Source organism: Mycothermus thermophilus (genome assembly GCF_041956435.1).
Source record: "Mycothermus thermophilus strain CBS 625.91 unplaced genomic scaffold VTJ04scaffold_2, whole genome shotgun sequence".
Lineage (NCBI taxonomy): Eukaryota > Fungi > Ascomycota > Sordariomycetes > Sordariales > Chaetomiaceae > Mycothermus > Mycothermus thermophilus.
This window is the reverse complement of record NW_027191428.1, coordinates 296,719-322,920: the sequence shown is the minus strand read 5'-3', so window position 1 is coordinate 322,920 and position 26,202 is coordinate 296,719. Positions and strand designations below refer to the sequence as shown.

The window sequence follows — 26,202 nt, the reverse complement described above, 5'->3', positions numbered from 1 at the left end:
CTTGAGTCGATTGGATTGTCACAGCAACTAGGTCTCAGACAGGTTATTGAGTATAAGTCGTTGGTTTTATCGCAAAGATTGATAATTGTGACTTGTTTCTAATCACATCCAAAGAGACCAAAGCGCGGAGAAAGTGGCGATATTATTTCCAAGACATGCCGCCCAGAACGACCAAGTCTCAATACTAGTGAAAAAATATGTTCCGAAGAGGACGATGAATCTGACCTTAATGCTCTCAAAAATCCCAAAATAATCCGCCAGAGGTATCATTGTGGCCCCAGATATGCATCTTTTCGCACCCGTGACGCCTTGTAATAAAACAACCCCCCTTGAAACGCCGCTCAGTAAAGCCACAAGATCCCCTCTGCTCAACTTTCAACCAGCCACCCAAACCCAATGATGAACAACCACTTCAAAAAACTGAAACCCCAAAGAAATAAACAAGAAACGAAAAAGTGGAGATTTAAACACCTCAATTCCACCCTCCAACCATCCCCCCGGCCGCCGGCCCACCGCCGCGAGCCATCAACAACATCTCCAACCCCTCCATCCGTCCACGGAGCGCGCTGTTCTCCGTTTCCAGTCCATGATTCCTCCGCTCCAACTGGAGGATATACTCCGTCGCCTTGCTCAAAATGGTCGCCTTATTCAACTTGGTCGCGCCCGCGCCCGTCGAGAACAGCCCAACACCCGTCCCCTCCTCGCCGTCGTCCTCAAACCCTTCACCGTTGCCGTTCCCCATGCTCGCCAGCCGGTTGCGCTGCGCCATCTGCCTTAGCGCGGGGACCGCGTCGCGCAGGCGCGCAATCTTGTCGTTGAGGTTGGTGCGGTAGCGCTTCTCGATCATGTTGTGGGCGGTCTTTTTGGGGCCGAGGGCGGAGGGGGCGGAGGCGCGGCGGGTTGGGGCCGGGTTCGGGTTCGGGTTCGTGTTCGTGGCCGGGGCTGTTGTCTCCTGGGATGGCGAGGACAGGGCCGAGGAGGAGTTGCTGGCCATCTTGGCCGGGGGCTCGTCGGCGGACGGGCCGCTGGTGGACTTGCGCTTGAGCGAATTGCGCGCGGGGTAGCGCTTTGCAGCAGCGGCGTTGTCGCGGATTGGTGATGTTGGTGTAGGGGGCATGACGGGAGAGGTTGAGGCCATGGTGACTGGTTGTTGTTGTTGGACCTGCTGTTGTTGCTGTTGTTGCTTCTGCTGCTGCTGGAAGCCAGGATATGTCGCGAACATGACTTGTGGTGATTGGTAGTAGAGTTGTTGTGGTTGTTGTTGCTGCGGTTGATGTTGTTGTTGCTGTTGCTGAGAGCCCATGGCGGTAACGACAGCGAGGTCCATGGGGTTGATGACGGGGCTCATCTCGGGCTGGCTGGGCGGGCAAGCAAAGAGGTTCTCGGGCTCAGGCGACATTTCCGAGTCCCAAGAAGTCCAGTTATCGGTGGCAGGGAAGCCTAATGAGCTGGCCGAGAGAGCCGGTGAGAGTGGTGATGATGGAGAGGCCGAGTTGGACGTGAAGTCTGCCGCGGCCAAGTCTTCAGTGTCAAAGAGGACGGGAGAGAAGTCGTCGTAGGTTTGCTAGGTCCATGTTAGTCCTGCCATTTCCGAAAAGGGAAAGAAAACAATGATCGGCAGACGACGTCAGGGGCGTCAACACACAAGGCGGCGCCACTAGCGACCGTTGCGACCATGTGTACCTTCTGGTGCTCTGTTGTCGAGCTTGTCGAAACAAACAATGTCGCAACACGAGATGTGACTTTGGAAAGAAAGACAAAGAAGAGATTCAGGAACGGGTAGTACTAACAAGTTGCGAGGCGTCGAAGGACGTGAACGGGTCGAATGGGTTCGACGTGTCGATGGTTATGCCGGACATAATCGGCTGACTGACTAGGAAAGGGGAACAAGAGAAGAGTTTGTGAGTGGCTTTTGAGTGGTGTGCCCTGAGTGGACTTGAACCCAGAAGGGAGCTGTCTGGTGGCGATGTTGCAGTCTTGTAAGAGACAGGTGGGATGATGGAGAGGGGCTAGTATGGGTTGATGACGTTGATGCGTTGTTCTAAGATCAGCCTAGAAGTCGAGTGACTTGGGGACTATGGTCAGACAAAATGTCAGGCAAGACCTTGCAATGGAAGCATTGCTCGAACGGCCATTATAACATAAAACGAGGGCGTCGCAGCCCTCCCACTCTCCCACAGTGAAGCCGCAAATTCGCGGTCGTCGCCCCTCGGCTCGCGAACATAGAATCGGCATCGCGGACGTGCTGAATGGGATGGTGGCACTACCGTGTCTTGGGGTCTGCAGAAGCGGCAGCAAACACACGATTTCTGGGACAAAGTCGTACGAGAATGGAATGGCCCGGGGCCTGTGGAGGGGCGCTGGAGGGGCGCCCCCGGCCCCATGCCGAGCCCTGTGCTACCCCGGCACAGGCTCCGGAGCTGTCCGCCCGCAGCGCCAAACCCTGGGGCGCCCGCTGAGAATCCCACCATCCGGCCGCGCGTGCGTCCTGAAGGGGGTTTGCCCAGCCCTGTGACACAGTCCGGAGGCCCACTTGATGTTCCGGAGAATGGCACGGATGCCGTACGAGAAAGAAATGGGCATTTCAGTTTTCCATGGCTTTTGACCCGGCACGAAAATGGGCATTTTTCAGGGTGAGGAATAAACTTTTCACGTTCGGGACGGACGGTTCATTAGCTTGGCCGTTCGATGCTCAGTGACTCAGTGACTCAGGTCCTCGGGGAATACACCCAGGTGGCTCGATCCAGACAGGAACAGACAAATGTCCATTTGTTATACGGCACATGCGCCGCTGTGGTTCAAAGAAGGGCTCGGCTCTTCATTCTCTTTGCGTTTCGTTGCATGTGTTCCAGGTTCTGCGGAGGTTTGAGGCGGCAGTCGCCCCAAAATCAAAATCAACGAGTTCGTGATCATGCTGCTCGCTTGCAAGTGGCCAGAAACGAAAAAAACAATTGGACTACAGGTCGAGGCTCGGAGAAATGTTTCCATGGCGTTTGGGGCGTCTCACAGCCACCCACAGCCATACGGAGGCAGCTGCGGGATCCGATGGATCGGACGGGCGTCCGCTTCTGGTGGCTTCTGGGCCGACCTTGACGGGCTTGACAAAGTGATTGCGAAAGAATGGCCTGATCCTCCTTCCCGCCAGATCCACATGCCATGTGCCCCGCAAAACGCGTGACCGGAGAGTGCCGAGCAGTGCAATTGTTAGCGCGGAAGTCACTCCACGCACAGCTCTACGCCAAGAGTGACTTCCTCGCTATCGCGAGAAATTTTCGTGCCGTCCACGGAATATTTCGCGCACCGCACGATTCTTGCCACAATTCCCAAGCAAATCGTGCCAACTTTGCTCAACCTGAGCCATTCCCGAGATTGCACCTCTGCGACGTCATACCAAGCCAAACCCTCTTGCGGCCTCGTCTCCGAACCCAGCTCGTCGACGTCGGGCTCCAGGGCTCGAGTTGATTCTTTTTTGTGTTTTCGTCGTTTTGTGTCGCATCTTTTTGCTCTCCGCTCGCCCGAAAATTTTATTTGGGGTAAAGGCGGTTCAAATACACGGCATGTCAATCCTTGTTCTTGGAGGTGCACTACCCCATCCAGACGCCGTTTGGAGCGGGGCACTCCCGGCTTCCGGGATCGAGATCTCCCGGAGTTCGGGCCCGGTGACCCACTTTTCCCGTCCGCTCTGCGTCCGAAGAGAGCTCTACCCAGCTCTTCTCCGCATCCCAGGACTCCGCCAAAAATGCGGGAAAAGCAGTAACAATTCGGAGGCCTTTCTCCAAAACTCCACATGGCATGATTTTGGATGACGAAGCGCGCGGCTAGGACGTCAGAGTTTTCATCCTAGGATTCAGTATCTCATTCATCCTTCCAAACCCCGTGGAATAACACCCCCGAGTATTTCAGCATCATTCACCATAGTAACTATCTGACTGACAATATGGTATGTCTGCGAGCTATCTGAGGCATGTCTTTTTCAGCTCCGTACGATGTAATCAAGCTCTGCCTCGCCCAGCCTCGCCATGTCAGGTCTATAATGATTCCACATGCGGCCACTGCCATATTGGCAGTGCCTGACAAAGTGCCTGACAACAGCCGTTTCCCGCATACGTCACTGCCGGGCTCTGCATGGGGTGGATCAGGGGCTGAGCCTCAAGGCCGGTCGGTCAGCATCCCACACCGAAAGGCCTCTGTCCGTGGCATGTGCTTCAGGCCAAGCTTGGGCTCTTCCCCTATTCCTTAGCGTTACCAAGCCGTCGGGTCCACCGGGATCCGGCCGGGCCTTGTGTTTCTCGGCCCGCGTGGTGATCAACCGGCACGCTCGGGCTGGGCAGACGAAGTTCTGCAATATATTTGCGTTTCTGGTACGATCCCTCGCCCAGATCCCGTGATTTCCACACGGTGTTGACGGAGTGCTTTTTCAAGCCCGAATTCCGTTTCTTTCTCAGATCCATACTACGGATTTCGTGTCTCGGTCCAAGGCGCATAGTTCTTCAATCATGACCTCACGAGAACTTGCATGCGAAGGAGCTTAAAATTGCTTTGCGCGTGTCGATGACCGTTATTAACAAGATGTTCTCTGGTACACTTTCACGTGATCAACGTGGGCAATCTGCCAGGACTTGTGAGTTGTTTTGTCCTCGGGGGACGTTTGTTTGTACAGAGGATGACAATCCCAATGACTTCCATGACAGACGTGGCCACTTGTTGCCTGAACAGACAAGACTTGTCGTACGGTAAATGCCTCTGGGTCATCAGTAACTCCTTTTGCAAGGCTTGGCTAGACCATTAGAAGATTCAGTCGACACATCCTCGGCACTCAACATATTCCTGTCGAAGTAAGGAGGGTTGGTGTTAGCTATGAAACTAGGACATTTCTGTGGGAGCCCTGAGCTCTACTTATACGCCGGGACTGGATGTTGTCTTATCCATAGCGCCCGTTTCTTGTGCAGCCTTCTCCAGCTCAAGACACTGGTATCCAGCTTGTTCAACTCGGCTTCCGCGGGGGCATTTCCGCCACTCTGGATCCTGTGGCTCTCAGAGTTCAGCCGGAGATACAAGTTTGAGCTGAAAGTGCACCAGTCACATTGCACCTATGGTGGCCAGCCCATCTTTAGAACGACAGAAAAACTCCGGATGCGACACACTGGCCAAGCAACAGACCTTGCCCACAATATCGGATGAGGCACGTGGCACGCCGAGATATGCCACCAGCCCTCGCAAGTTGTGTCTTGTGGTCGAAGACTGTACCCGACGTTTTCTAAATACAGGAGCACCCAGACGCTTGTTAATGAATCGTGCATGCAGCGGACCGCCCGCCGGGAGCAGGATTAATATGGACAACCAACAACACCAGCCCGTTGGGCCTTGGAATCACTATTTTGAAGTAGTTCCTGAGTTCTCAAAGGAGGGTCCCGAAGCGCAGTGGTCAATGACACTGCAAGTCTCCGCATCCCAACTCCATGGCGACCTCCGTAAGTTAGACACCCACCCACCCATTCGCCTGCTTGAGCGAAACCGAACATATGAAGTCACAAGCGAGCCATCGTAGAGGTAGCACGTCTATGTGGGCGCTCATGACGGAGTCCTACCTCCGAGCTCTCCTGCCTCATTAGAGAACGAGGGCATGGGATCCGGACGTAGATTTGTGTTCCGAGATCTGGAGAGTCACCGATATCGCCGATGCTCCGGGCGAACATCATGTTGGACACAAAGAGAGGGCTTCCTCGAGTTTTTGGACATTTTTTGAGAGCATCACCAGAGGTCACAAGGGCAAAGTTTGAGGCTGAGGCTGAGAGTTATCGAAGAAAGGGGCCCGACAATCTCTCTCGTAAACAGCTATTAACAAGTCAATAAACCCAAACCGGGAACGTGGATGGGAGCAATCGTCGCCGGCCATGTTGGCCCGGAAATCATGGTCTTCTGGAAGGCTTCTCTCATGCATCGCGCGATCCTCATCACGAAGCTCGATTCTGAGTCGATGCTTGAGCTTGACGATAGATGACCCTCAATATGGACAGCATGTCGTCACATAGGGAATCAAAGAAAATCACACCTCCCAAGATACTAGATCTTGTATTACTCCTACCTAATACATAACGAGCAACTCCTGCAGTGCTACTCAAGAAAAAAGGACACCGACCGGACCAGTCAAGATGAAGGGATGAGTAGTAGTCATAGTATTGCACGACTCCGCTGTAGTTTGGTAGAAGATATGATTCGTCAAGTGAGGCATGGAGGATTTGTAAGTAGGGCTACACTCTATGTTGAAGCTGAGTTAATGCAAGGTTACAATGGCACAAGCTTGTGATTGAGATGCCAAGTAGAAACAGAGCTTCTTCTGGGACACTTATTAACCATCATGCAGCCCCTTTTATCTCAATTGGACAGTGAGGTTTTGCGGCCAATAATAATGTTGCTGTTTAATATGCCGTTGCTATTTAACCCTCGGAGAATGGGTGCTGAGGTGCATTGGATGTTGCCGGTCGCCGACGATCCAATATGTGCGGGTAAAACGGAACTATTATGTCTGCCGGCAGCCGGCAGCACAACATCACCGTCGTCCACTCCGGCAACCATGTCCCCGCATTCATCACCTCCAGCGTCTTGAATTTTCCATATACCGTTCCCTGCACATGCTACGCGATGCTGCTACCATGACGGACGAGGAGCGTGGCCACCAGACCCATTTCTTAGCCCTGCCCCTGGATGGCGTCAAGTCAACTGGCTTTTCCAAGGCCCTCGATACGCCGTGAAACCTGGATCCAGGCGCCGCAGTGCCCCCAGGAGGAAGGGCTTCCGCATAGAATTAGATTAACGGCGCCGGATAGGAGCCGCCACGCGATTTACACCGGGCCAACGGGCGTCAAGAACTTTGTCTTGGCCAGCCCCCAGCGGCCTTCCTATGATGTCCAGCCTCCGGCCCGGCTCCGCTATGCAAGAGCGGCGCCGCATCCCAGGAGAGGTCCAGCTGTACCTAAAATGGATCTCGAGAGTGCCGACAGCGACCTGCCAAGCCGTGCTCTAAATGATACCCCGTGGGCGGATTCCCTCCGTTCCCGGTCGTTACCTCGCCAGGTTCAAACCGCGGTCAAGAAAGGGATCGTCGCCCGCGCCGCCGGAGAGCTAAAAAGGGCCCGTGGCTGCCGCTCTGTCCGCTCCTCCTCTCCCGGGCTCTTCTGGTCGCACACATCCCTCCCGTCGCCAAGCTGATCCGCCCGCTTCCCGTAGAAAAGACAAGAGACAGACAAGACGGACATTCTGAGCTGCCCGCCATGCTGTGGACTTCACTTGTTGGGCTGCTCGCGGCCGTCGGCACTGGCAAGTGATCCCTAATCATACTCATCCGAGGCGGGAGCACATGAACATCATGATCATGATTATGCTAACCGCCCTCTAGCCACGGCGCAGTCCACGCCCAATGCCCGCGTTTACGACCCCGACACGGGCCTGACCTTCACATCCAACTTCCAGCTGTACAAGGCCGACGGGCGCGGCATCACCTACCGCATCGCCATCCCCGAGGGTGCTGAGTACTACACGTCCTTCGACGTCGTCGTCCAGGCCATCCTCCCCAACGACGTCGGCTGGGCCGGTCTCGCCTGGGCGGGCACCATGGTGCGGAACCCGCTCCTCGTCGCCTGGCGCAACAACAACAACCAGGTCGTTCTCTCCTCGCGGTGGGCTAGGTACGTACCTTATCAATCCCCTCCATGAGCCTAGGGCGTCCTCAATTCGTCGCCAAACTTGCTAACCACCTCATCCTCTCTTCCAGCTCCTACACCGCCCCCCAGCCGTCGAGCGCGGCGCAGTACACGCTCATCCCCGCAGGCACCAAGAACAACGGGACGCACTGGCAGTACACGGCGCTCGTCCGCGGCGTCACCGCGTACGAGGCGACCCCGGGCGCCTGGCGGTACCTGAACCCGCGCGGCGGCAACCGTCTCGCTTTCGCCTACTCGCCCAACAAGCCGTTCAACCCCAACGACCCCAACTCTGGCTTTACGTATCACGAGGTCCACGGCTACTGGTCACACGACTTCGCGGGGGCGCAGAACCCCAACTTCAATGAGATTGTTCAGCGGTTGACGGTGTAAGATGGGAACGAGAAGAACGAGGGGGAGGTCCAGTGGCAGAGTGGCAGGGAGGATGTTCATTTGTATATAGCATGTGTGTGGGAGAGGGTCGTGTGGACAAGTAACGGGTTGGGATATGTTGTGAAAGCTCTATTTTCGATGCTTCGCGGCTGTCTCTCGACTTTGGCTGGGAGGGTGTGGCGTTGCGGCATGAGCTGGTAAGCTCAACGTACATAGATGGACTGTAGGAACAATACGTCATCCAATTTCCACCCCAAGACCGTGACACATATACAGGAGCAGGCTCATTGCCAGCGTCTCTCGATCATGCCTGTATTCATACATCTTGTTGACCATGATATCACGTGCCACATTACCTCTCTACGGGTGAGGTTGTGGCTTAAAAAGAATTACCATTACAAGGCCACTGGTAACTGGTAACGTCACCATAAGAACATCGGCTCTTGGGCTGGAGCTCCCCCTGTTACGGTATATCTTGTCATAGCTATAACCATCACTACTGCTACCAACCCCAACCTCTTGGTCATTTTAAGAAGATAGGAGGGCAGAGATGAGGAACTTAATCAATTGCTCAAGCATTCGCATCGATAGTTTAGTGACGACGATGCGACTTACGCACGGAACCTGTCGATTTCTTGGGAGGGACACTGATCCCGCCAGTGACTGAACACTCTACCTCATCATCATGAGCGCATGATTGTCCTAGCAATTATAACGCAACGCATTTTGGTGCCAATTCTCTATTTGAATGACTGTGGAGAATAATGTAACCTTGACCCCTTCACAAAAGAACTAGATTCTCAATGCTCAATGCTCAACGCTCAACGCCATGTGCGCCATGCTTCAAAGTGCCGATACAAGAAACCACCGCGAAATCACAGAATCATGAAATCATTACTAATCGCCATCTCCTACCCGACTGACACAAGGAATGGAAGTGTCCTCTCAGTCCTCCCATATCCTCCTGGATCTCCTAGACCGTGACCCAAGTTCCAACCCAGACAATCTGGTTGATGACAGAGACGGCAACGTTGGCGACGGAGACCTGGCGCCAGAGAAAAACGGCGGAGACCTGTCTGGCATCGCAGGAGGCGGCGACCTGGTCAGTCGCGCCAGCCCCGATGTTCCAAACGCCGAAGACGAGGACCGAGACCTGGAAAACACCGTTGGAGACGGCGGCCTGGGCAGATATGTCGAAGACCCTGATCCAGAAAACAACGTTGGAGAGCGCGGTCTGGACAGCAACGTCGGCGACCGCGACCGCAACCCACGGGGAGGTGACGAGGTGAGCCCGGGATATCTTGACGAAGTCAATAGCGGAGAAGAAGGCCGCAGGCTGGACAGCCTCGGTGGGGAGCGCGATGTGAATAGCGGCGCAGGCGACGGTGAAGACGCCCTCAGCGGCGGCAACGCCAGGTTCGAAGACCGGCGTGGGGCATACGACCGGGACGAACTCGAGAAGGTACTTCCTCCAGACGGTCCGTCGAAGCTTCTGCGTGAGCTGCGTCGTCCCCGATCTTCCAGGCGTTGGCGGTTGACTGCGGCGGCGAGAAAGCTGTTGTGTGTTTCGACCGGGTTACGCGTATAGCGATCATAACGGTCGAGGAAGTCTGATGAGAAAGAGAGCGGCCGGAGGGGGCTAGGAAGGTCGATGGGAGGTGAGAGCCCCGAAGACGGCAGGGTTGAGGATGAACCTCCGGATCCTGATGCTGATAGTCTCGATGTGTGTGTAGCAATCCATATACCCTCCGTGGCCCTAGCGGCCCGGGCGAAGCCGGATGGATCCGGCGGTGGGCGATCGGCATCGCTGTACATCCAGTCCCTTCGGGTGTTGCGACGTCGCGGCATGGTTGGTTCGAGTACAATTGGTGTACCAAATAAACTCGTGGGAAACTACATTCTGGGTCTAAACTAGGTCTGATTTATAGACCCGTAACTGGATCTCGTAGGCCACGCCTTGCTAGACGTTGGCAAAGGACGTGTCAGTGTTTGGACGTGGATCTGAGCTGTCTACCTCCCTACTTCGTTGTCTATGCGTTGGAAAGCTGTTCAATATGTTGTAGAGGAGTCAGATGCCATGTGGAAAGACATTGCGTGATTTGGAACCGCCTTTGACACTCGGGACAATTGACTTTCAAGACTAACCAATGTTCGGTCCTTCAAGGGGCTATTAGTCACCACAGAGAACTGAGCCTGTATTTATACGAAAGGCAATGGAGGTCTCGCTTTATTTTCTCACTTCCTCTCAAAGCTGAATCTTGGATGACTGGTAATTAATTCGGCGAGCTTGGAATAAAAGTCATATTCAGTTATTAAAGTCGGTTTCTGAAAGCAAAACGCAATTTTTGTCTGATTAATACTAGCTACCTAGATAGTTACAAAAATATCATAGCCTTAACTATGGCAGTAACTCTGGAAATCATGTAGACAGAGATAATATCTCATCAAGCCATCGCAGACAGGAACCACACCGCTAATGACACACCAGATCAGTGACGAAAAGGATTTCTCAAGTGTCTTGAAACCCCCGCCGCACCATCGTTCACAATCTCCTCCTTCTACCTCTTCCACCACGCCTCCGACCACCCAAATCCAACGGCGCCAAGTCCGGCAACGACGGAGACGGAGATCTAGACGAGGCAAGCCTCGGTGGTGACGAACTCAACCGTGACAATCTCGACGATGAGGATCTCAGGGGCGCTAACCCCGGAGATGACGGCCTCGATCTGGGAAACAACGTCGACGATCGAGACGACACCAGCGGCGGCGGCGATGGTATCCTCGGCAAGAAAGTTCTCGATCTTGAGGATGACAACGTTGGGAAGGTTGGTGTTGGAGCCCTGGTATTTCTGGAGGAGGAGAACAGCGTCGGAGACCGGGGCCGCCGCAGTGCGGGCGGAGGGGAGAGGGATGACCTGAACCGGGAGGATCTAGACTCTCTAGACGCTCCCAAGGGTGGGAGAGATGGAGACGGAGCTCGGGGACTCGGGTCGTACAGTGTTGGAGAGCGCGAGGGGAATGCAGGGGATGGTGGCAACGGTCTGGAACGGGATGATCTTGATCGATTGCCCAGCGGTGGCAGCAAAGGGGATCGGGGCCTCGTTGTCGACAAGATGGTTGGAGACAACGGGCGGAACCCACGCGGAGGCGAGTCCCTCGACGATGGTAAAGGGGGTGGTGGTGACGACCCCAGCGGTGGCAGTCCAAGGTTTGAAGACCGCCTTGGGGCGAACGACCGCGACGAGGTTGAGAAGCTGCTGCTTCCAGTCGGGCGGTCAAAGCCCCGACGTGAGCTGCGCGAGCTGTGCCGCCTGTCATCATCCAGCAGCCGCTGGCGATTTCGTTCCGTGACTATAAAGCTGGGGTGGGTCGATACGGGGTTTTGGACATAGCGGTCGTAGCGGTCGAGCACATCTGGGGAGAACCTGAGCTCGGGGATGTGAGAGGGAAGGTCGATTGGAGGTAGAAGTCCTGTAGATGGCTGGGCTGAAGATGACCCGCCGGCCAGGGGGTTGCTGCCTCTGGGACTATCCCCGATGCTGATCGTAGGAATATTCCTTTGGCTCGAAGGCCGAGGTGTGTCCAGGCTACTGGCAATCCATACGCCTTCACTGGCGCGAAGTACACGGGTAAGACTTTCGGGATCCGGAGGTGGGCGATCATCGTCGCTGTACAGCCAGTCCCGCCGGCGTCTGTTGCGTTGGCCTTGTGTCGACATGGTGCGAGGTTTGCAAGTTCTGTACAAAGAGAGTCCCTCGAGGGTCAGGTATTCTGAGGCTTTGAGCGACATCTTATAGACCCCCGACTGGCGATATAAGGCCAGGTGTTTACGGGACGCTACAACTTACGTGTCGGCGCCTCGGTGTCTGTCCTAGCTGTCTACTTCGTTATCCCTAGGTGCATGCCAGCTATGAGGGACTCAGATGCCACCACATAATAGCCAGAGGCGTGGGAACTGATCCGTGACTCTCTGGATCGTGACAAAACTCACTAGGAAACATGAAATAGGTACCTCACATACGTGGACTTTTTTCACCTCCTGTTCAGCCATGACTTGTTATGCTTCTGTGGAACTCACGCTCTGCGTAGCATCATTGTTGAGGATACATCAAGCCAGAGACGCCATTCACTGTAATATCAATGAACTCTACGTTACTCGAGGCCTATCCTTTCAATACTTTTGAACGCCTGGAAATCACCGCGAAATCCCATAAACCATCGCAATCCCTTCTGCCACTTCCCCATCCCCCTCTCATGGCCTCATCTCCGTATCTAATAATACCGCCCACCATAATCATACCGATCCCCATACGACACATCAAACACATTATACGGCGGCGTGCGCGGCGGATACCTCGAATTTGCCCCACCAACCGGCGAATCTCCCCAGGTATTATAGCTCAGATACGGAGGGGCCCTGCTAGACCTTCCAATATCCGCCGTCGGCACCCACGGCCGCCACGCCGGTGCGTCCGATTGCGCCGAGAACGAAGGCATCATACCCGGGGACGACGGGTAGGGAGGAGACGCCGCCCGGTAGCGAGGAGTCACTGGGTACGGCGGAGGGGATGCGGGGTACGGAAGAGGCGACGACATCCTCAGGGGAGGAGACAACCTCGTCGAGCTCCTCAGCGGCGGCGTCGAAGCCCGGAGTGGGGACCGTGTCAAGCTTGAGGACCGTCGGGGAGCGAACGACGAGGTTGAGAACCTCGTCGGACTGGTATGCCTGGGCGGTGAACCGAAACCGAAGCGGCGGGACGAGAAGGAACTGCCCCGCCCTTCGCGGGAGAGAGTGTCAATGCGGTCGAGACGGGACCGGGACATGTCCGGAGAGCGGGTGTACCGGGGAAGGTCGATCGGGGAATCCAAGCCTGAGGAGGGGAAGCTCGAGCGAGGGGGGCTAGAGATCCTGGTGCTGCTACTGGTGTTGAACCCACGACGGGAAAGCAGAGAGTCGATGGCTGGGAGGCCACTGCTTGTGGGAGAAAGGTCTCTAGTGCTGGGGTACGAGCGGCCAAGATTCTCGGAAGCTAGCCAGAGACTCTCGGTGGCTCCCCTGGCGCGACGTGGTCCAGGGGCGTATGGGGGAGGGGTGCTGCCCGTCCTGTCGAAGTCTCGCGTTGGTCTGTATCGCGGCATGGTTGTGTCAGAGCAAGTGTTCGAACTAGTGATAGCTTGATTGCAAGTGATCGTTCAATGAGTCGCAAAATGAAACCCAGTTGACTTGCTTCTGCTACGGGAGGTCATGGCGGTACTCTGGACAGGAGTGAACTTGCCAGTAGATATAGTTTTGGAGGTCAATCTTGAATTGCGGTGTCTCAGGGGTTCTCAGACCTGTGTTCTTTGAGGTTGCACCTTTCTGACGAAATAGTATGGCTAGCAATTTACAGACATGCTCTTCTTTCACAGGACAGGGCATTTGGCTTGTGAGCAGACGACAGGTAAGCAAAACTCTACCTCGAACAAAGCTACATGGTTGATGTCAGTACCAACAACATGACCTATGTGGCCATGATGATGTCTGTTGAGTGTGCATGACAGCGTCCACCTTGGCAAAGTGGTTGACACGTTGAACAAAGTCATTGTTTTCACAATAACATGGTTGTCCTTTGCCTTTGTCTCCCGGAACACTTGGAGTCCAACTCAACAAGCAGATGCTTTGAGATGAAGCCTTCCGTGGTCTATGGGGTAGGTAGGGGCAGGTTCCACATAGATGTGATTAGGCATAGAAACAAGCATTGGAGCATCATTTGTATTGTTTGGTTCATAGGTGGCTCTCCTAAGTCTCATTCATATGGCCGAGCTGACACAAATGAGCATCTGCAAAGCCGGGCATGTATCAAGGCCACTGGCAAAGAAACTTGCGAACAACGTAATATTGTTTGGCAAGACTTGGGCAGCATGCCTCTGCAGCCCTTCTCCTGAATCAATCGATCCTGTCGTCACCGATGACTGCATCAGAGCAAAGAGGCCAGCAAGAGCTCTAGGATCTTGTTGGCGTTGCCTTAGCTTAATTTCCATGTGTGGCTGAGCGTCCCGAGAGAGTAAACTGCGGGTGCAGACATGTGAGGCAACGTCGCCAGAGCCTCGGCCAATGTCTGGTGATACTGGACCTTTCCGAGGGCATAGACCGAGTGCCGCCTGTCATCATTGCAGTGAGGGAATGTGGCCGTGGCTGTCTGAGAGATGGCCTGACTCCACGCCTCGGCCATCGCAAAGCCAGACCATGAGCGCAATTTGGATGGTTGGTAGACAGACAATACTGCGAGGAGAGCGCCGAAGATGGTGGCAATCATAGACCGAGCCAGTCCAAGCGGCAGACCGACTCTCCTCTTCAATTCCCGCAATACCAGCCCATCTGCGTGTTCAAGCTCCACAAATTTTCCATCTGTGCTCTGTCACGTAAAGTCATAAACCATCAAGCTGGCCCGCGCCCCATTCCTCTCCTTCAGCACGATAACCATCTCGTCATCAAACCCGACCCAATTCCTCCGCTCATCCCAATCATGCGCCGGGTCATCACTTAATATTTCCAATCCCTCTCGCTCACCCTGCCCAGGCCGAGAGGTAGTTGTAGTGGTGGTGGCCCAAGGCCGGATCTCAACGCTCCTTCCGGCGCCCGAGGCCGCGACCCTGCCGGGCTCGAGTTCCCACACCCGCATCTCGTCGCCTCGAGCGCTCACGCTCACGGCCCTGCCGCGCGCGGTGATCTCGGCGTCGCTGATGCCTGACGTGTGGCCCCACAGGCGGATGCCGTCGGAAATGGACAGCGAGGTGGCCGTCGATGTGCAGAGATGAAGCACCAACGTGTTGTCTGGGAGGGTCGCGAGGAGGTAAGGGTGGGAGTAGCAAAGCGTGGTTGGGCCGGGTTCTTGTGGGGCTGCTGCAATTGCCTCCTCCAAAGGGGCGCCATGTCCACCACCCGCATGATCAGGCCGGCGGCGGGGAGGTGATATGGGGGATGTTGGAGATGAGTATGATAGGCTCTCATCCTCGATCGGATTGGCAAATGCCAACCGGCTGGTTATGACGTCTCGGAGGCCTGGGTCCTGAGAAATGTGAAGGTCCTGGATTCCGAGGGCCCATCCGCGTCGTGTGGAAAAGGTGTAAGCCACGGACGCGATAGTGGTCTTTGTAGTTTTCCGTATGGATAAAGCCAATGGTGGTCTTGATGTATGCGAGTCCAAGGAGGTTAGCAAGTACGGCGGGGGTAACTTCCCGGCTTGTTCGGCGTGAATAGTGTCTGCGCCGGGACGGTTGAAAGTGTAGAGGGAGATCAAGACGGCCTGCGTCGCAGTGAGTAAGTAAGGATATGAGAAGGCCATGGCGATGAGCTCCCCATTGATCGACTTCTCATGTCGATACCGGAGCTCCAGCTTCTTCTCACTCCGAACCAGCCTCCAAACACCAAAACTTCCATCATCAAAACCCAACGCGACATCCAACACTCCTCGGTCATATCCATCTTCATCAACAGCGATCGCGCTCGGCGCAGCATCCTGTCCTATCCCGACCTGTGCGATCAGACTCCTGGTCTTGAGATCCCACGCGCGCAGCCCTTCACCCTTGTCCGCTGTGACCGCGATGCCCTCCACCACCTTGACCAGCATCCTCCTCTTCCTCCCTTGTCCCCTATCATCAACATCAACGTCCTGCCCCAGCCGCAATTCCTCGACCGCGCACTTCCCCCTGGCCCAGTTATACCGTATCTTGAACTGCCTCTTCCAATTCACGGGCGGCGGCTGCTCTACGGAGTCCTCCTTGCTAGACCCGGATCTCCTCCCAGCCCGGCCCTCCGCGGATAACATCCGCCGGCCGGCATAGTGCAACTTATGCCACAAACCCCGGCTGGCGGTGTCAGTCCCAGCCCCCGACCCTGACAAGCCGTCGCGTATTCCGGGAATGCGCATGGCGCGCGGCAGCACAAAGCGGTCGTAGTATAGCGCCTTCCACAGCTGCGAGTCCGAAGACAAGGCGTACATGCGACGCGAGACGGGGGCGACGGCGAGGAGGTGGCGGAGCGGGAGGAAGGAGAGGATTCGCAGGAGGAGCTCGTCGGAGAGGCGGCTGAGCCGGTCGACCGCGGCGGATGTTGGGGTTGTTGGCGTTGTTGAGGCGGGCGGTATGGGTGATGCATCGGCGAGCCGTTGGCGTTTTCTCGGGGGCTGTAGGATATCGTGGGACTGGCCGTCAAGGTTCTCAAAGGCCGCCTTGTAGCGGTCGTCGGCGTCGCATTGTGCAGTGGTGGGAGGGGTCGCGTCGTCGTCAGACCGCTCCCTTTTTGCGCCTCCCATGGCGTGTGTTATTGCGTCTTTTAACGCAGAGTATTTCTTGGAGGTTTCAGGCGGGCCCAGGATAAGTGGCCCGCACTCCGAAGAAGGATGTGGATGATGAATGAAAGTGTCGAGGTTGGTGTCTTTGTCCGAGGCACCGCAGCCGCCACGGCGCGCCGGATGAATGTGGGGCCGCGTGGAGCCGAGGGTTGAATTAAGCTTTTGCCAAGCCCAGACATAGACCAGGATTGTGCCTGGGGACTTGGAGACATTCACTCGAGATCAAGTCTTAGGACACAATTTTGTTCAGAAAAGAAAAGAAAAATAAGTAAATAAATAAATAAGAAATAAAAATAAAATAAAATAACTCGGAATCTCTGATCTCTCATCAAGTGCATGACTTACCCTGGCGCAATAGAGTGTGGTTGATGGGCCCTGAGCCAGGACTGTGTATTTCGTTGACCTGGTCCTCGTCTGTTTGCCCAAGTCTTGACAAGGTGTTGTAAGACGCCAGACTCCAGAAGTCCAAATGATACCTACAAGACGATTGTGATTAGGGCTAATAATAGAATATTGCGTTGGGGTGGATTTTTGTGGAATGTCAAAAGAGGAAAACAGAAACAAGGAACTTTTCTCGCATCTTTCCTTGTCTTTTTCCTGGTATCCTCCACTGGACTGTATTGTTATCGCCTGTTTTATCCAATTATCTCGTTGCTTTTGCTGTGTTACTGAGTAGATGAGACTTGACTCCTATTCCATCCGTTTGGTAGCTGGAATGACTCACGGAATGCATGTGTCAGCCACATAAACATCATGAGAGTTTGACAGGCTTTTGCATTCCCACATTCAGACTTATTACCTATCACATCTCCTCAACCCTCCATCCACCCCACCATAACTCCATCCTTTTTCCCCAATTAATCTCCCTCCACAACAAAAACAACGGCTCAGCACAGGGAACCTCCGGAGCTGGTCAACAAGTCCCGATACGCGCGTCGGGTCGCTGGGAGCCGGGTAAATAGCCAGAGATATTGCCCCGGATGAACACCTGTGCCGCGCCACCACCCATCATCCAACTCCATTCAACAAAACGTCCCGGGAAGCAATATAGTGTGGAATGCCGCCGTAAGCTGCAATACGTACGTCAGGCGGCACTCGGGGCCGCCCCCGTCTTGTTGTGTGTTTGTGTTCCCACCCCACGAACCGGAAACCGACCAGAGATAAACCGAGCTCTACTAAACATGGAGAAATCTGGGGTGCTTCCATGTCGTGCAATTATTGTGCCGTCTGCGCCAAACGGCTGCAGCCCAACGCTCGCCGCGAGCGTCTGGGGCCGTTGACGGCTAGGCGGCACATATCCGTCTCGATACGAGTGAATACGGCCGAGGACGGGCGGCATCCGCGCAGTTTTTTTTCCTGGTCATGGAAGTGCTGCTGCTGTGCTGGGGTGGTGTCGGTAGTTGGGAGGGGAAGAGGGTGGGTGGTGGTTAGGCTGCCGGTGTGTGTGGCCGAAGTGGTGACGAAGGCCGGAAGAGCATAGATGAATGTGAGGGTGAGGGATATATATTCGTTGGATGGGTCGGACCATGTGCCCACTGGCCCGGTTTACGTCTTCCTGAAGTCTTGTGTCCCTGTACATCCCTTGCTGGTTTTCGATTGATCTCATAGTCGAGCAAAACACCACCACCATGAGGACCGTCTTCGCCGCCGCACTGGCAGCACTCGCTGCCCAGGAAGTCGCCGGCCATGCCACGTTCCAGCAACTCTGGGTTGACGGAACCGATTATATAAGTGCCCCCCCTTTCTCGTTTCCATCCGATATCATGACGCTGACACCCCCAGCACGGCAGCACCTGCGTCCGCCTCCCCGCCAGCAATAGCCCCCTGACCGACGTCACCAGCAGCGACTTCGCCTGCAACATCGGCGGCCGGCGCGGCGTGGGCGGCAAATGCCCCGTCAAAGCCGGCGGTGTGGTCACGATCGAGATGCATCAGCAGCCCAACGACCGGAACTGCCGCAGCGAGGCCATCGGCGGCATGCACTGGGGTCCGGTGCAGGTCTATCTCAGCAAGGTCCCCGACGCGTCGACCGCCGAGCCGACGCAGGTGGGCTGGTTCAAGATCTTCTCCAACGCGTGGGCCAAGAAGCCTGGCGGTAACTCGGGCGACGACGACTACTGGGGCACGCGCGAGCTCAACGGCTGCTGCGGGCGCATGGACGTGCCGATCCCCACCGACCTGGAAGACGGCGACTACCTGCTGCGCGCCGAGGCTCTGGCGCTGCACGCCATGCCGGGCCAGTTCTACATGTCGTGCTACCAGATCACCATCACGGGCGGCACGGGCACCGCGAAGCCGGCGACCGTCCGCTTCCCTGGAGCGTATACCAACAACGACGCCGGCATCCGCGCCAACATCCACGCCCCGCTGAGCACCTACATCGCGCCCGGCCCGGAGGTGTACTCCGGCGGTACCACCCGGGCGCCCGGTGAGGGCTGCCCGGGATGTGCCACCACCTGCCAGGTTGGCTCGTCGCCCAGCGCGCAGGCTCCAGGCCACGGCACGGCCGTGGGAGGCGGAGCTGGTGGCCCGTCTGCTTGCACCGTCCAGGCGTATGGCCAGTGCGGTGGCCAGGGATACACGGGTTGCACGGAGTGCGCGGTAAGTTGCGACTTTTCTTGGAAGTAGGATCGCAAATGGAACGGATGCGCTAACACTTGTGGGTGCAGGATGGCTTCGTTTGCCGCGAGGTCTCGGCCCCGTGGTACTCTCAGTGCCAGCCTGGTTTCTAAGGATAAGCGGGAAATTGGAGTCTCCAGAGAGCGGTGATCAAGGCTGAGCTGTGTAGTTGCGGTCCCTATAACCATCAGAGGATTGAGTTGTGGTCAGCATCATCTTCCATATCCATCTGTCAAATTGCATCATTAGCATAGCACAAACAGACTCGTAAATTCGGTCCTGTCAAACATCTTGAATCGCTCTGTTTTCCTGGTGTTCGAGCATGGGAGGTGTTTTCTCTCATCTCCCCGTTTTTGAACCGTCCATGAGGATTGCATTCTGGAATGGCATCCGCCCTGTCCCATGATCTTAGGGACAGTTTTGCTGCGATTCGAAAAATGCGGCAGCGGGTGCGGCGGATGATGCCGATGCCCTTTACCAAATGTGCGACGGATGAAACGACAGTGACCAGAGGTTGGCTGGGGTTGTCCGGCGAGTACATATCCCAAAGTCAGCAGTTTAACACGCAAATCTCGCAAAACAAAGAAAGCTTGTTGACTGTGACCATGCCCCATCCTACTGTCGTATGTACACCAGGCGCCCGATCTGACAAGGAACCCGACGCCGCAACCCTCTTCTTCCGTCTTTTTCGTGACCCCGCCCCGTTTATTGCGACTGCTGCGATTTCGCGGCAGCCTCCTTCGCCAGCCTCTCCGCCTCGAGTTCCCGCTCGGCCTGCTGGTAGTACTTGGCGGTATCGACTCCGTGCTGGTTGTGGTTGACAAAGTTGAACCAGGGCAGGACGGAGAAGAAAAGCGCCGAGTACCGCGACTGGCGGGCTGCGACACCCTGCATCGCGGGGGTCAGGCGGCTCTCGCCGTACAGAGGCTCGCCCCGCTTCACCTTGTCCACCATCTCGCGCATATCCATCTCCACCTCGCGGGCGTTCTCCGTCATGCCGTAGAAGCGCACTGCGCAGAGTTAGCATCTCGGGTAGAAAACATTGTCTTCCAATTCGGGCTCCCATAGACGCGACGTACAGCAGGAGCGCTGATAGAAGTAGAGGAAGCCGCCGGCGAGGCCGATAAATCCCGCTAGCCTCATGGCATGGGCAAAACCTCCCCTACCGACCTGGGAGGGGGAAATCTTCTCCATGGCGTAGAGCAGGCCGGGGCCTGCGGCGGCAGCCACGATGCCATGAACGTAGTCGGAAGGGCGCGCGTAGCGGATCACGCGCTTGAAGTGTCTATCGTGGAGCAACAGGGTAAGAATCAGGCAGGAAGGAGCTTGGAGGAGGGGAGCGCAACGTACGGGTCATTGTCAATGAGCTGTTTGAGGGTCAGCTTGGAGGCCAGGAAAATGCAGCAATGGATAGGCAACTCACCGGATATTGAGTCTTGACCTGCTTGCTCGGCCAGTTGTAGGTCTGGGTGGGAGTGTTGGACATTTTGGCGGCCGACGGTGGCGTCGTCGTCGTCGTCGTCGTCGAGAGGGGGAGGTGTTGGGTCTGTCGAGGTCCGTCGAATCGAAGCTTCAGGGTTGGATGAGGTCAATTGACATGGGTTCGGGTGCTTCAGGTGTTGCCGGAGTGGAACGGCCCGGTCCCAGCAGCGCCACACAAGCCACAGTTAGACCCCGCTCCCGCCACAATCAATCAAGTCGATCAATGAGCTGGTCGAATCTTGGCGCGTCGCAATTGCCCTCAGACGCGTCTTCCCGTGTTCTTGCCCAGAGAAAGAAAACCAATCCAGGAAGTCAACAAACACAACCTCCATACCACAAACTCAGGACAACCCCCGTCTTCTCCACACCGGACTTTGCATGTTCTACACCCAAACCTTTTAACAGATCCCATCATGCCCTCAAAAACAGCTTCCAAACCCTCCGACTCACGGGGCAGCGGAAACTTCGTCGATGACTACCTGGCCGACTGGGACCAAGAGGACTTGTTTGGGTCGCCGAGTCCGGGGAAGGGAGACAAAGGACAAAAGAAGCAACCGGAAAAGAAGAAAGATGATTTGGGTGTCGACGATGAGCTCAACCTAAAGCGGAAGGCGAGGGTGCCGCGGGTGAAGCTCGACGAGACTCGGTGGGTTATTCTAAACACCGTGCTGCCCTAAGCTTGTACGGACAGACCTATTGACCAACGTCCAGGCTCCTCTCCGAGAAGGGTATCCCGAAACTGCGCAAGATGGGTCCGAGGATCAAGTTCAAGGGCAAAGGCTATGAGGTGAATACCAATCTTGACCGCTCCCTCCCACAACAACCCCTCGTCCACTAACACAACCTAGTTTGACGATGCCGCAAGACTCCTCTCCTTCTACCAAGCCTGGCTTGACGATCTCTTCCCCAAGGCCACCTTTCTTGACGCCCTTACCATGGTGGAAAAGACGGGCCATAAAACAACCATGCGCAACGCACGTCTTAAATGGATCGACGAAAGCAGACCAAAGACCGATGTTGACGACAATATTTTCGACGAAGACAACCGCATTAACACCCGACCTCCACAACAGGCAGAGAGGGTGGCACCAGTTTTCGAAAAGGCAGAAGCTGCCGCTGCGGCACGGGAGCGCGCGAAGACGCCTGCAGGAGACGGTCTGTTCGGAGAGGACATTTACAACGCGACGCCACTACGGAACCCGTCGAATGGTGCGACAGCCGCCAAGCCTGCGGATGACGGTGTGCCTGATGATGATGAATTGGATGCCCTTATGGCTGAGGCCGAGGCTCAAGCCAGCACAGCTCCGGCGTCCAACAAGCCAGCACAGACGGCGCCGTCGCGAAGCATCTTCGGTGGCGGGCCAGGGGGCCCAGTGGATGACGATGACGACGATCTGGAGGCATTGATAGCAGAGGCAGAGGCCCAGTCTGCCGCTCCTCAGACGAGTCGACCTGCCGTAAGTGGCAGCATCTTCGGCGATGGAAAGAAAGCACAGTCAGGGGCTGGAGCCGCTCAGGACGAGGAAGATGATCTGGACGCGTTCATGGCCGACGTAGAGGCCGAAGCGCAGGCTTCGACCAACCCGGCGTCTGGAACACAGGCTACGGGCACTGGCGGTCAAAAAGGTGGCCAAACTTCAGGCGCGGATGATGGCGACGAGCTGGACGCGCTCATGGCCGAGGCGGAGGCGGCCGCAGCGCCGTCTTCCACCACAAAACCTGCTACCCAGGCCAGCTCCGGCAAGGGGCCACAGATGGACAATTACGAAGACGACGAGGAGGCATTGGCCGAGATGGGAGATATATGGTGAGGCTCAGGGTACTTATTCCTCATCCCTTACCTTCTATGCAATGATTGTACGTACAATTACAGTAATGCCAGCATACGGGATATCTGGGGTCCTTCACATCAAACTTGGGGATATATCCCCTAACGGAGTTCTCGCGGCGCTTCAATTCCAAGGTGCACACACGCCGTTTCCTTGGTCCATTGTCATCAAACTGGCTCCTGTCGACACAGGATGTCCGAGCCTAAATCGGATCCGGCGATGTCCGGGCATGTGTCATCCAAGGCCGAGACCGCTCCGTTAACCCGAGCCCCGGCCGAGCCGCCCTCGCATGCGCCGGCTCCATCCCGGCTAGCTTCGGGCCCCACTTCTCGGCTCGGCTCTGCGGCGAACAGCTTCTCCTCTGACAAAATAACGTCACCACCCATTGACAACACTTCAAGTGCGCATTTTGCAAGCTCTCAGGTTCCCAGGTTTGCACTGAAATCGACCCGCGCCGAGTCGATCACTCCGGGCCGGCACGCGAATTTTACGTCGATTGTCCACCACCCCAAGCGGCTCAATGCTGCGCACACTTGCTACCCGCGTGCACCGGCGGACCGCAGCTTCGGCGCCGTCGGCCGCTGCCCTCGTCTCCCGCTCCGCCTCCGTCACCCGTCCCGCCGCCGCGATCTCCCTCCGACTCCTGTCAACAACCCGCAGCATGGCCTCTCTCCCACCCGTGGAGCCGCCGCTCCCCTCCAGCGCGCTGAGCGCCTCATACCAGCTGCTCCCCGAATCCCAGAAAGCGGGAGCCGCAGAGGACGCCCTGTTCGAGCAGCAGGTGCGCGAGGTGGAAGCGTGGTGGGCGTCGGAGCGGTTCGCGGGCATCAAGCGCGACTGGACGGCTGCGGACGTGGTGAGCAAGCGCGGGTCGCTGCAGCAAACGTACCCGAGCACCGTCACGGCGCGCAAGCTCTGGAACCTGGTGCGCGAGCGCGAGGCCGCGGGCCAGCCCATCCACACGCTCGGCGCCATCGACCCCGTCCAGATGACTCAGCAGGCGCCGCACCAGGAGGTCCTGTACATCTCGGGCTGGGCCTGCTCGTCGCTGCTGACCACGACCAACGAGGTCTCTCCCGACTTTGGTGATTATCCGTACAATACTGTGCCGAACCAGGTGCAGCGCCTGTTCAAGGCCCAGAGCATGCACGATCGGAAGCATTGGTTCCTTCGGTCCAAGATGTCTCCCGAGGAGCGGGCGCGCACCCCGTACATCGATTACTTCCGCCCGATCGTGGCCGACGGCGACACCGGCCACGGCGGACTGACGGCCGTCATGAAGCTGGCCAAGCTGTTCGCCGAGAACGGCGCGGCGGCGGTGCACTTTGAGGACCAGATGCACGGCGGCAAGAAGTGCGGCCACCTGGCGGGCAAGGTGCTGGTCCCGACGGGCGAGCACATTTCGCGGCTCAAGGCGGCCCGCTTCCAGTGGGACGTGATGGGCACCGAGAACATTCTCATCGCACGCACCGATTCGGAAAGCGGCAAGCTGCTTTCTTCGGCTGTCGACGCCCGCGACCACGAGTTCATCCTCGGCGTGGCCGACCCGGCCGTCGAGCCCATCGCCGAGACCCTCGCGGCCATGGAAGCCCGCGGTGCCTCGGGCGCCGAGATCGACGCGTACGAGGCGCAGTGGGTCAAGAACACCAAATTGGTCACCTTTGACGAGGCTGCCAACGCCCACTTCGCGGCCAACGGCGCCTCCGAGGCCGCCATCGCCAAATACAACGAGGCCGTCGCCGCCGACCGCGACATGCCCATCTCCGCCCGCCGCAAGCTCGCCGAAGAAGTCACCCCCGGCAAGCCGGTGTTCTGGAGCTGGGACGTGCCGCGGACGCGCGAAGGGTTCTACCACGTGCGGGCGGGGATGGCGGCGGCGACGAAGCGCGCGCTGGCGTTCGCGCCGTACGCCGACATGCTGTGGGTCGAGACGGGCGACCCCAACGTGCAGGTCTGCCGCGACCTGGGACAGGCGGTGCGGTCCAAGTTCCCGCGTAAGCCGCTCGTGTATAACCTGTCGCCGTCGTTCAACTGGATGGCGCACGGGTTTACGCAGGAGACGCTCAAGTCGTTTATTTGGGATATTGCGAAGGAAGGGTTCGTCCTGCAGCTTGTGAGCCTCGCGGGGCTGCATAGCACGGCGGCGGCGAGTAATGAGCTGGCGAGGAGGTTTAAGGACGAGGGCATGGCGGCGTATGTGGAGCTGGTGCAGCGGAAGGAGAAGGACTTGGGCGTGGATGTGCTCACGCATCAGAAGTGGAGCGGCGCGCAGTATATGGATGCGATTCTGGGGCATATTCAGAGTGGAAGCTCGGGAAGCAAGAGCATGGGAGAGGGCAATACGGAGGGACAGTTTCACTAGGCTGGTTTCTAGGCGTGGTGTATAGGTTTCTACCGAGGGTTGATTTCTGGGTTATTGGGTTGTGTTGATGAGGCTACGGAGGCATGTATCACAGCAGGGCCGAACTCCCTAGGTAAAAGGCATGAAGCAGTGGATGGTTGCACAGGGGAAAGGAAAAGTTCCTATGTTTTTCTGCGAAATCAACCAAAACTTGTTAAATTGGACGATTGTTCGTTGTATATCACACGCAAACACGGTGAGATGTATGGAGGTTAGCTCAGGTCCCTCCGAACGGAGCCCGACCGGGGCCGACCGGAGCCCACTTCGGGATCCCATGACCTTCTTCCCTGTATCCACCTCCACCGTTGACCGCCGGCTTATCAGCGCTGCTGACCCCGCGTGCCCCTCAACACCACTTGAAACATCAACACATCAACAAAACACCACCGGGTCACAATTTCTGATTTCTGATCTCGTGGATTTGTGACTGCTTCCGTCATCATGGCTTCTTCGGGTCGCGGACGTCTGCAGGGCAAGAATGCCGTCATCACCGGCGCTGCCGGGTGAGTTATGCCCAACTTTTATACATACCTTACCAACACGCTCAACTGACAACCCGCAGCGGCATTGGTCTCGAAACCAGTATTCTCTTTGCCAAAGAGGGTGCCAATGTCCTCATGACGGACATCTCCCAGGAGGCCCTCGACCGGGCTCTGGCCAAGGTCAAGCAGCTTGTGCCTGATGCTGGCCGGGTTGAGGCCAAGGTATGAGTTTCTACCTTCCCTCGTCCTTACTCGTCGGTATTTCCAACGATGCCCATCTAACCACCCTCAGATCTGCGACGTCTCCAAAGAAGCCGACGTCAAAGCCGCCGTCGAGCATCTCGACTCCTGGGGCGGACTGGACGTTATCTTCAACAACGCCGGCATCATGCATGCGCAGGACGCCGACGCGCTCGACACGCCCGAGGCCATCTGGGACCTGACGCACAACATCAACGTCAAAGGCGTGTGGTACGGGTGCAAGCACGCGGTGCTCGCGCTGCGGCGGCACGGCAAGAAGAAGGGCAGCATCATCAACACGGCGTCGGTGGTGGCGCTGGTCGGGTCCGCCACGCCGCAGCTCGCCTACACGGCCAGCAAGGGCGCCGTGCTGGCCCTCACGCGCGAGCTGGCCATCGTCCACGCCCGCGAGGGGTTCCGCTTCAACAGCCTCTGCCCCGCGCCGCTCAACACCCCGCTGCTGCAGGACTGGCTGGGCGACGACCAGGCCAAGCGCCACCGCCGCGAGGTGCACTTCCCCACGGGCAGGTTTGGTGAGGCGGTGGAGCAGGCGCACGCGGTGGTGTTCCTGGCCAGCGATGAGAGCAGCTTTGTCAACGGGGCGGACTTTGTGGTGGATGGTGGTATGACTAAGGCGTATGTGACGCCGGAGGGCCCGCCGGCGCCGGCTCCGGTCAATAATGCGTTGAAGGAGAGTTTGGAGTGAGACCCTGAGAGAGAGTT

The 26,202-nt window shown here is 56.8% G+C and overlaps 13 protein-coding genes across 13 annotated transcripts; 7 read left to right on the top strand and 6 right to left on the bottom strand.

The window, feature by feature from the left end:
• Positions 1-472: 472 nt before the first annotated feature.
• On the bottom strand, positions 473-1,859 carry VTJ04DRAFT_2250 (uncharacterized protein; the record flags this gene model as incomplete). The annotated part of the gene is made up of 2 exons (XM_069360019.1): positions 473-1,564; positions 1,791-1,859. The coding sequence occupies 2 exons, from the start codon at positions 1,857-1,859 to the stop codon at positions 473-475; spliced, it is 1,161 nt and encodes a 386-aa protein (XP_069220771.1).
• Positions 1,860-6,632: 4,773 nt separating this feature from the next.
• On the top strand, positions 6,633-7,209 carry VTJ04DRAFT_2249 (uncharacterized protein; the record flags this gene model as incomplete). The annotated part of the gene is made up of 2 exons (XM_069360017.1): positions 6,633-6,748; positions 6,828-7,209. The coding sequence occupies 2 exons, from the start codon at positions 6,633-6,635 to the stop codon at positions 7,207-7,209; spliced, it is 498 nt and encodes a 165-aa protein (XP_069220770.1).
• Positions 7,210-7,271: 62 nt separating this feature from the next.
• Positions 7,272-8,093, top strand: VTJ04DRAFT_2248 (uncharacterized protein; the record flags this gene model as incomplete). The annotated part of the gene is made up of 3 exons (XM_069360016.1): positions 7,272-7,317; positions 7,397-7,685; positions 7,772-8,093. The coding sequence occupies 3 exons, from the start codon at positions 7,272-7,274 to the stop codon at positions 8,091-8,093; spliced, it is 657 nt and encodes a 218-aa protein (XP_069220769.1).
• Positions 8,094-9,024: 931 nt separating this feature from the next.
• Positions 9,025-9,681, top strand: VTJ04DRAFT_2247 (uncharacterized protein; the record flags this gene model as incomplete). Its single annotated transcript, XM_069360015.1, has 1 exon — positions 9,025-9,681. One exon carries the CDS (start codon positions 9,025-9,027, stop codon positions 9,679-9,681), a length of 657 nt encoding a protein of 218 aa, XP_069220768.1.
• A 1,042-nt stretch (positions 9,682-10,723) lies between these two features.
• VTJ04DRAFT_2246 (uncharacterized protein) lies at positions 10,724-11,811 on the bottom strand (the record flags this gene model as incomplete). The annotated part of the gene is made up of 3 exons (XM_069360014.1): positions 10,724-11,023; positions 11,090-11,350; positions 11,446-11,811. 3 exons carry the CDS (start codon positions 11,809-11,811, stop codon positions 10,724-10,726), a joined length of 927 nt encoding a protein of 308 aa, XP_069220767.1.
• Positions 11,812-12,513: 702 nt separating this feature from the next.
• On the bottom strand, positions 12,514-13,232 carry VTJ04DRAFT_2245 (uncharacterized protein; the record flags this gene model as incomplete). Its single annotated transcript, XM_069360013.1, has 2 exons — positions 12,514-12,871; positions 12,937-13,232. The coding sequence occupies 2 exons, from the start codon at positions 13,230-13,232 to the stop codon at positions 12,514-12,516; spliced, it is 654 nt and encodes a 217-aa protein (XP_069220766.1).
• A 1,259-nt stretch (positions 13,233-14,491) lies between these two features.
• Positions 14,492-16,387, bottom strand: VTJ04DRAFT_2244 (uncharacterized protein; the record flags this gene model as incomplete). Its single annotated transcript, XM_069360012.1, has 1 exon — positions 14,492-16,387. One exon carries the CDS (start codon positions 16,385-16,387, stop codon positions 14,492-14,494), a length of 1,896 nt encoding a protein of 631 aa, XP_069220765.1.
• A 1,667-nt stretch (positions 16,388-18,054) lies between these two features.
• On the top strand, positions 18,055-19,158 carry VTJ04DRAFT_2243 (uncharacterized protein; the record flags this gene model as incomplete). Its single annotated transcript, XM_069360011.1, has 3 exons — positions 18,055-18,159; positions 18,209-19,027; positions 19,096-19,158. The coding sequence occupies 3 exons, from the start codon at positions 18,055-18,057 to the stop codon at positions 19,156-19,158; spliced, it is 987 nt and encodes a 328-aa protein (XP_069220764.1).
• A 592-nt stretch (positions 19,159-19,750) lies between these two features.
• VTJ04DRAFT_2242 (uncharacterized protein) lies at positions 19,751-20,531 on the bottom strand (the record flags this gene model as incomplete). Its single annotated transcript, XM_069360010.1, has 4 exons — positions 19,751-20,055; positions 20,125-20,330; positions 20,396-20,412; positions 20,469-20,531. 4 exons carry the CDS (start codon positions 20,529-20,531, stop codon positions 19,751-19,753), a joined length of 591 nt encoding a protein of 196 aa, XP_069220763.1.
• Positions 20,532-20,940: 409 nt separating this feature from the next.
• On the top strand, positions 20,941-22,338 carry VTJ04DRAFT_2241 (uncharacterized protein; the record flags this gene model as incomplete). Its single annotated transcript, XM_069360009.1, has 3 exons — positions 20,941-21,173; positions 21,239-21,314; positions 21,376-22,338. 3 exons carry the CDS (start codon positions 20,941-20,943, stop codon positions 22,336-22,338), a joined length of 1,272 nt encoding a protein of 423 aa, XP_069220762.1.
• A 538-nt stretch (positions 22,339-22,876) lies between these two features.
• Positions 22,877-24,718, top strand: VTJ04DRAFT_2240 (uncharacterized protein; the record flags this gene model as incomplete). Its single annotated transcript, XM_069360008.1, has 1 exon — positions 22,877-24,718. One exon carries the CDS (start codon positions 22,877-22,879, stop codon positions 24,716-24,718), a length of 1,842 nt encoding a protein of 613 aa, XP_069220761.1.
• Positions 24,719-24,747: 29 nt separating this feature from the next.
• VTJ04DRAFT_2239 (uncharacterized protein) lies at positions 24,748-25,033 on the bottom strand (the record flags this gene model as incomplete). Its single annotated transcript, XM_069360006.1, has 2 exons — positions 24,748-24,879; positions 24,953-25,033. The coding sequence occupies 2 exons, from the start codon at positions 25,031-25,033 to the stop codon at positions 24,748-24,750; spliced, it is 213 nt and encodes a 70-aa protein (XP_069220760.1).
• A 165-nt stretch (positions 25,034-25,198) lies between these two features.
• On the top strand, positions 25,199-26,185 carry VTJ04DRAFT_2238 (uncharacterized protein; the record flags this gene model as incomplete). The annotated part of the gene is made up of 3 exons (XM_069360005.1): positions 25,199-25,260; positions 25,320-25,461; positions 25,532-26,185. The coding sequence occupies 3 exons, from the start codon at positions 25,199-25,201 to the stop codon at positions 26,183-26,185; spliced, it is 858 nt and encodes a 285-aa protein (XP_069220759.1).
• Between the last annotated feature and the right edge of the window lie 17 nt (positions 26,186-26,202).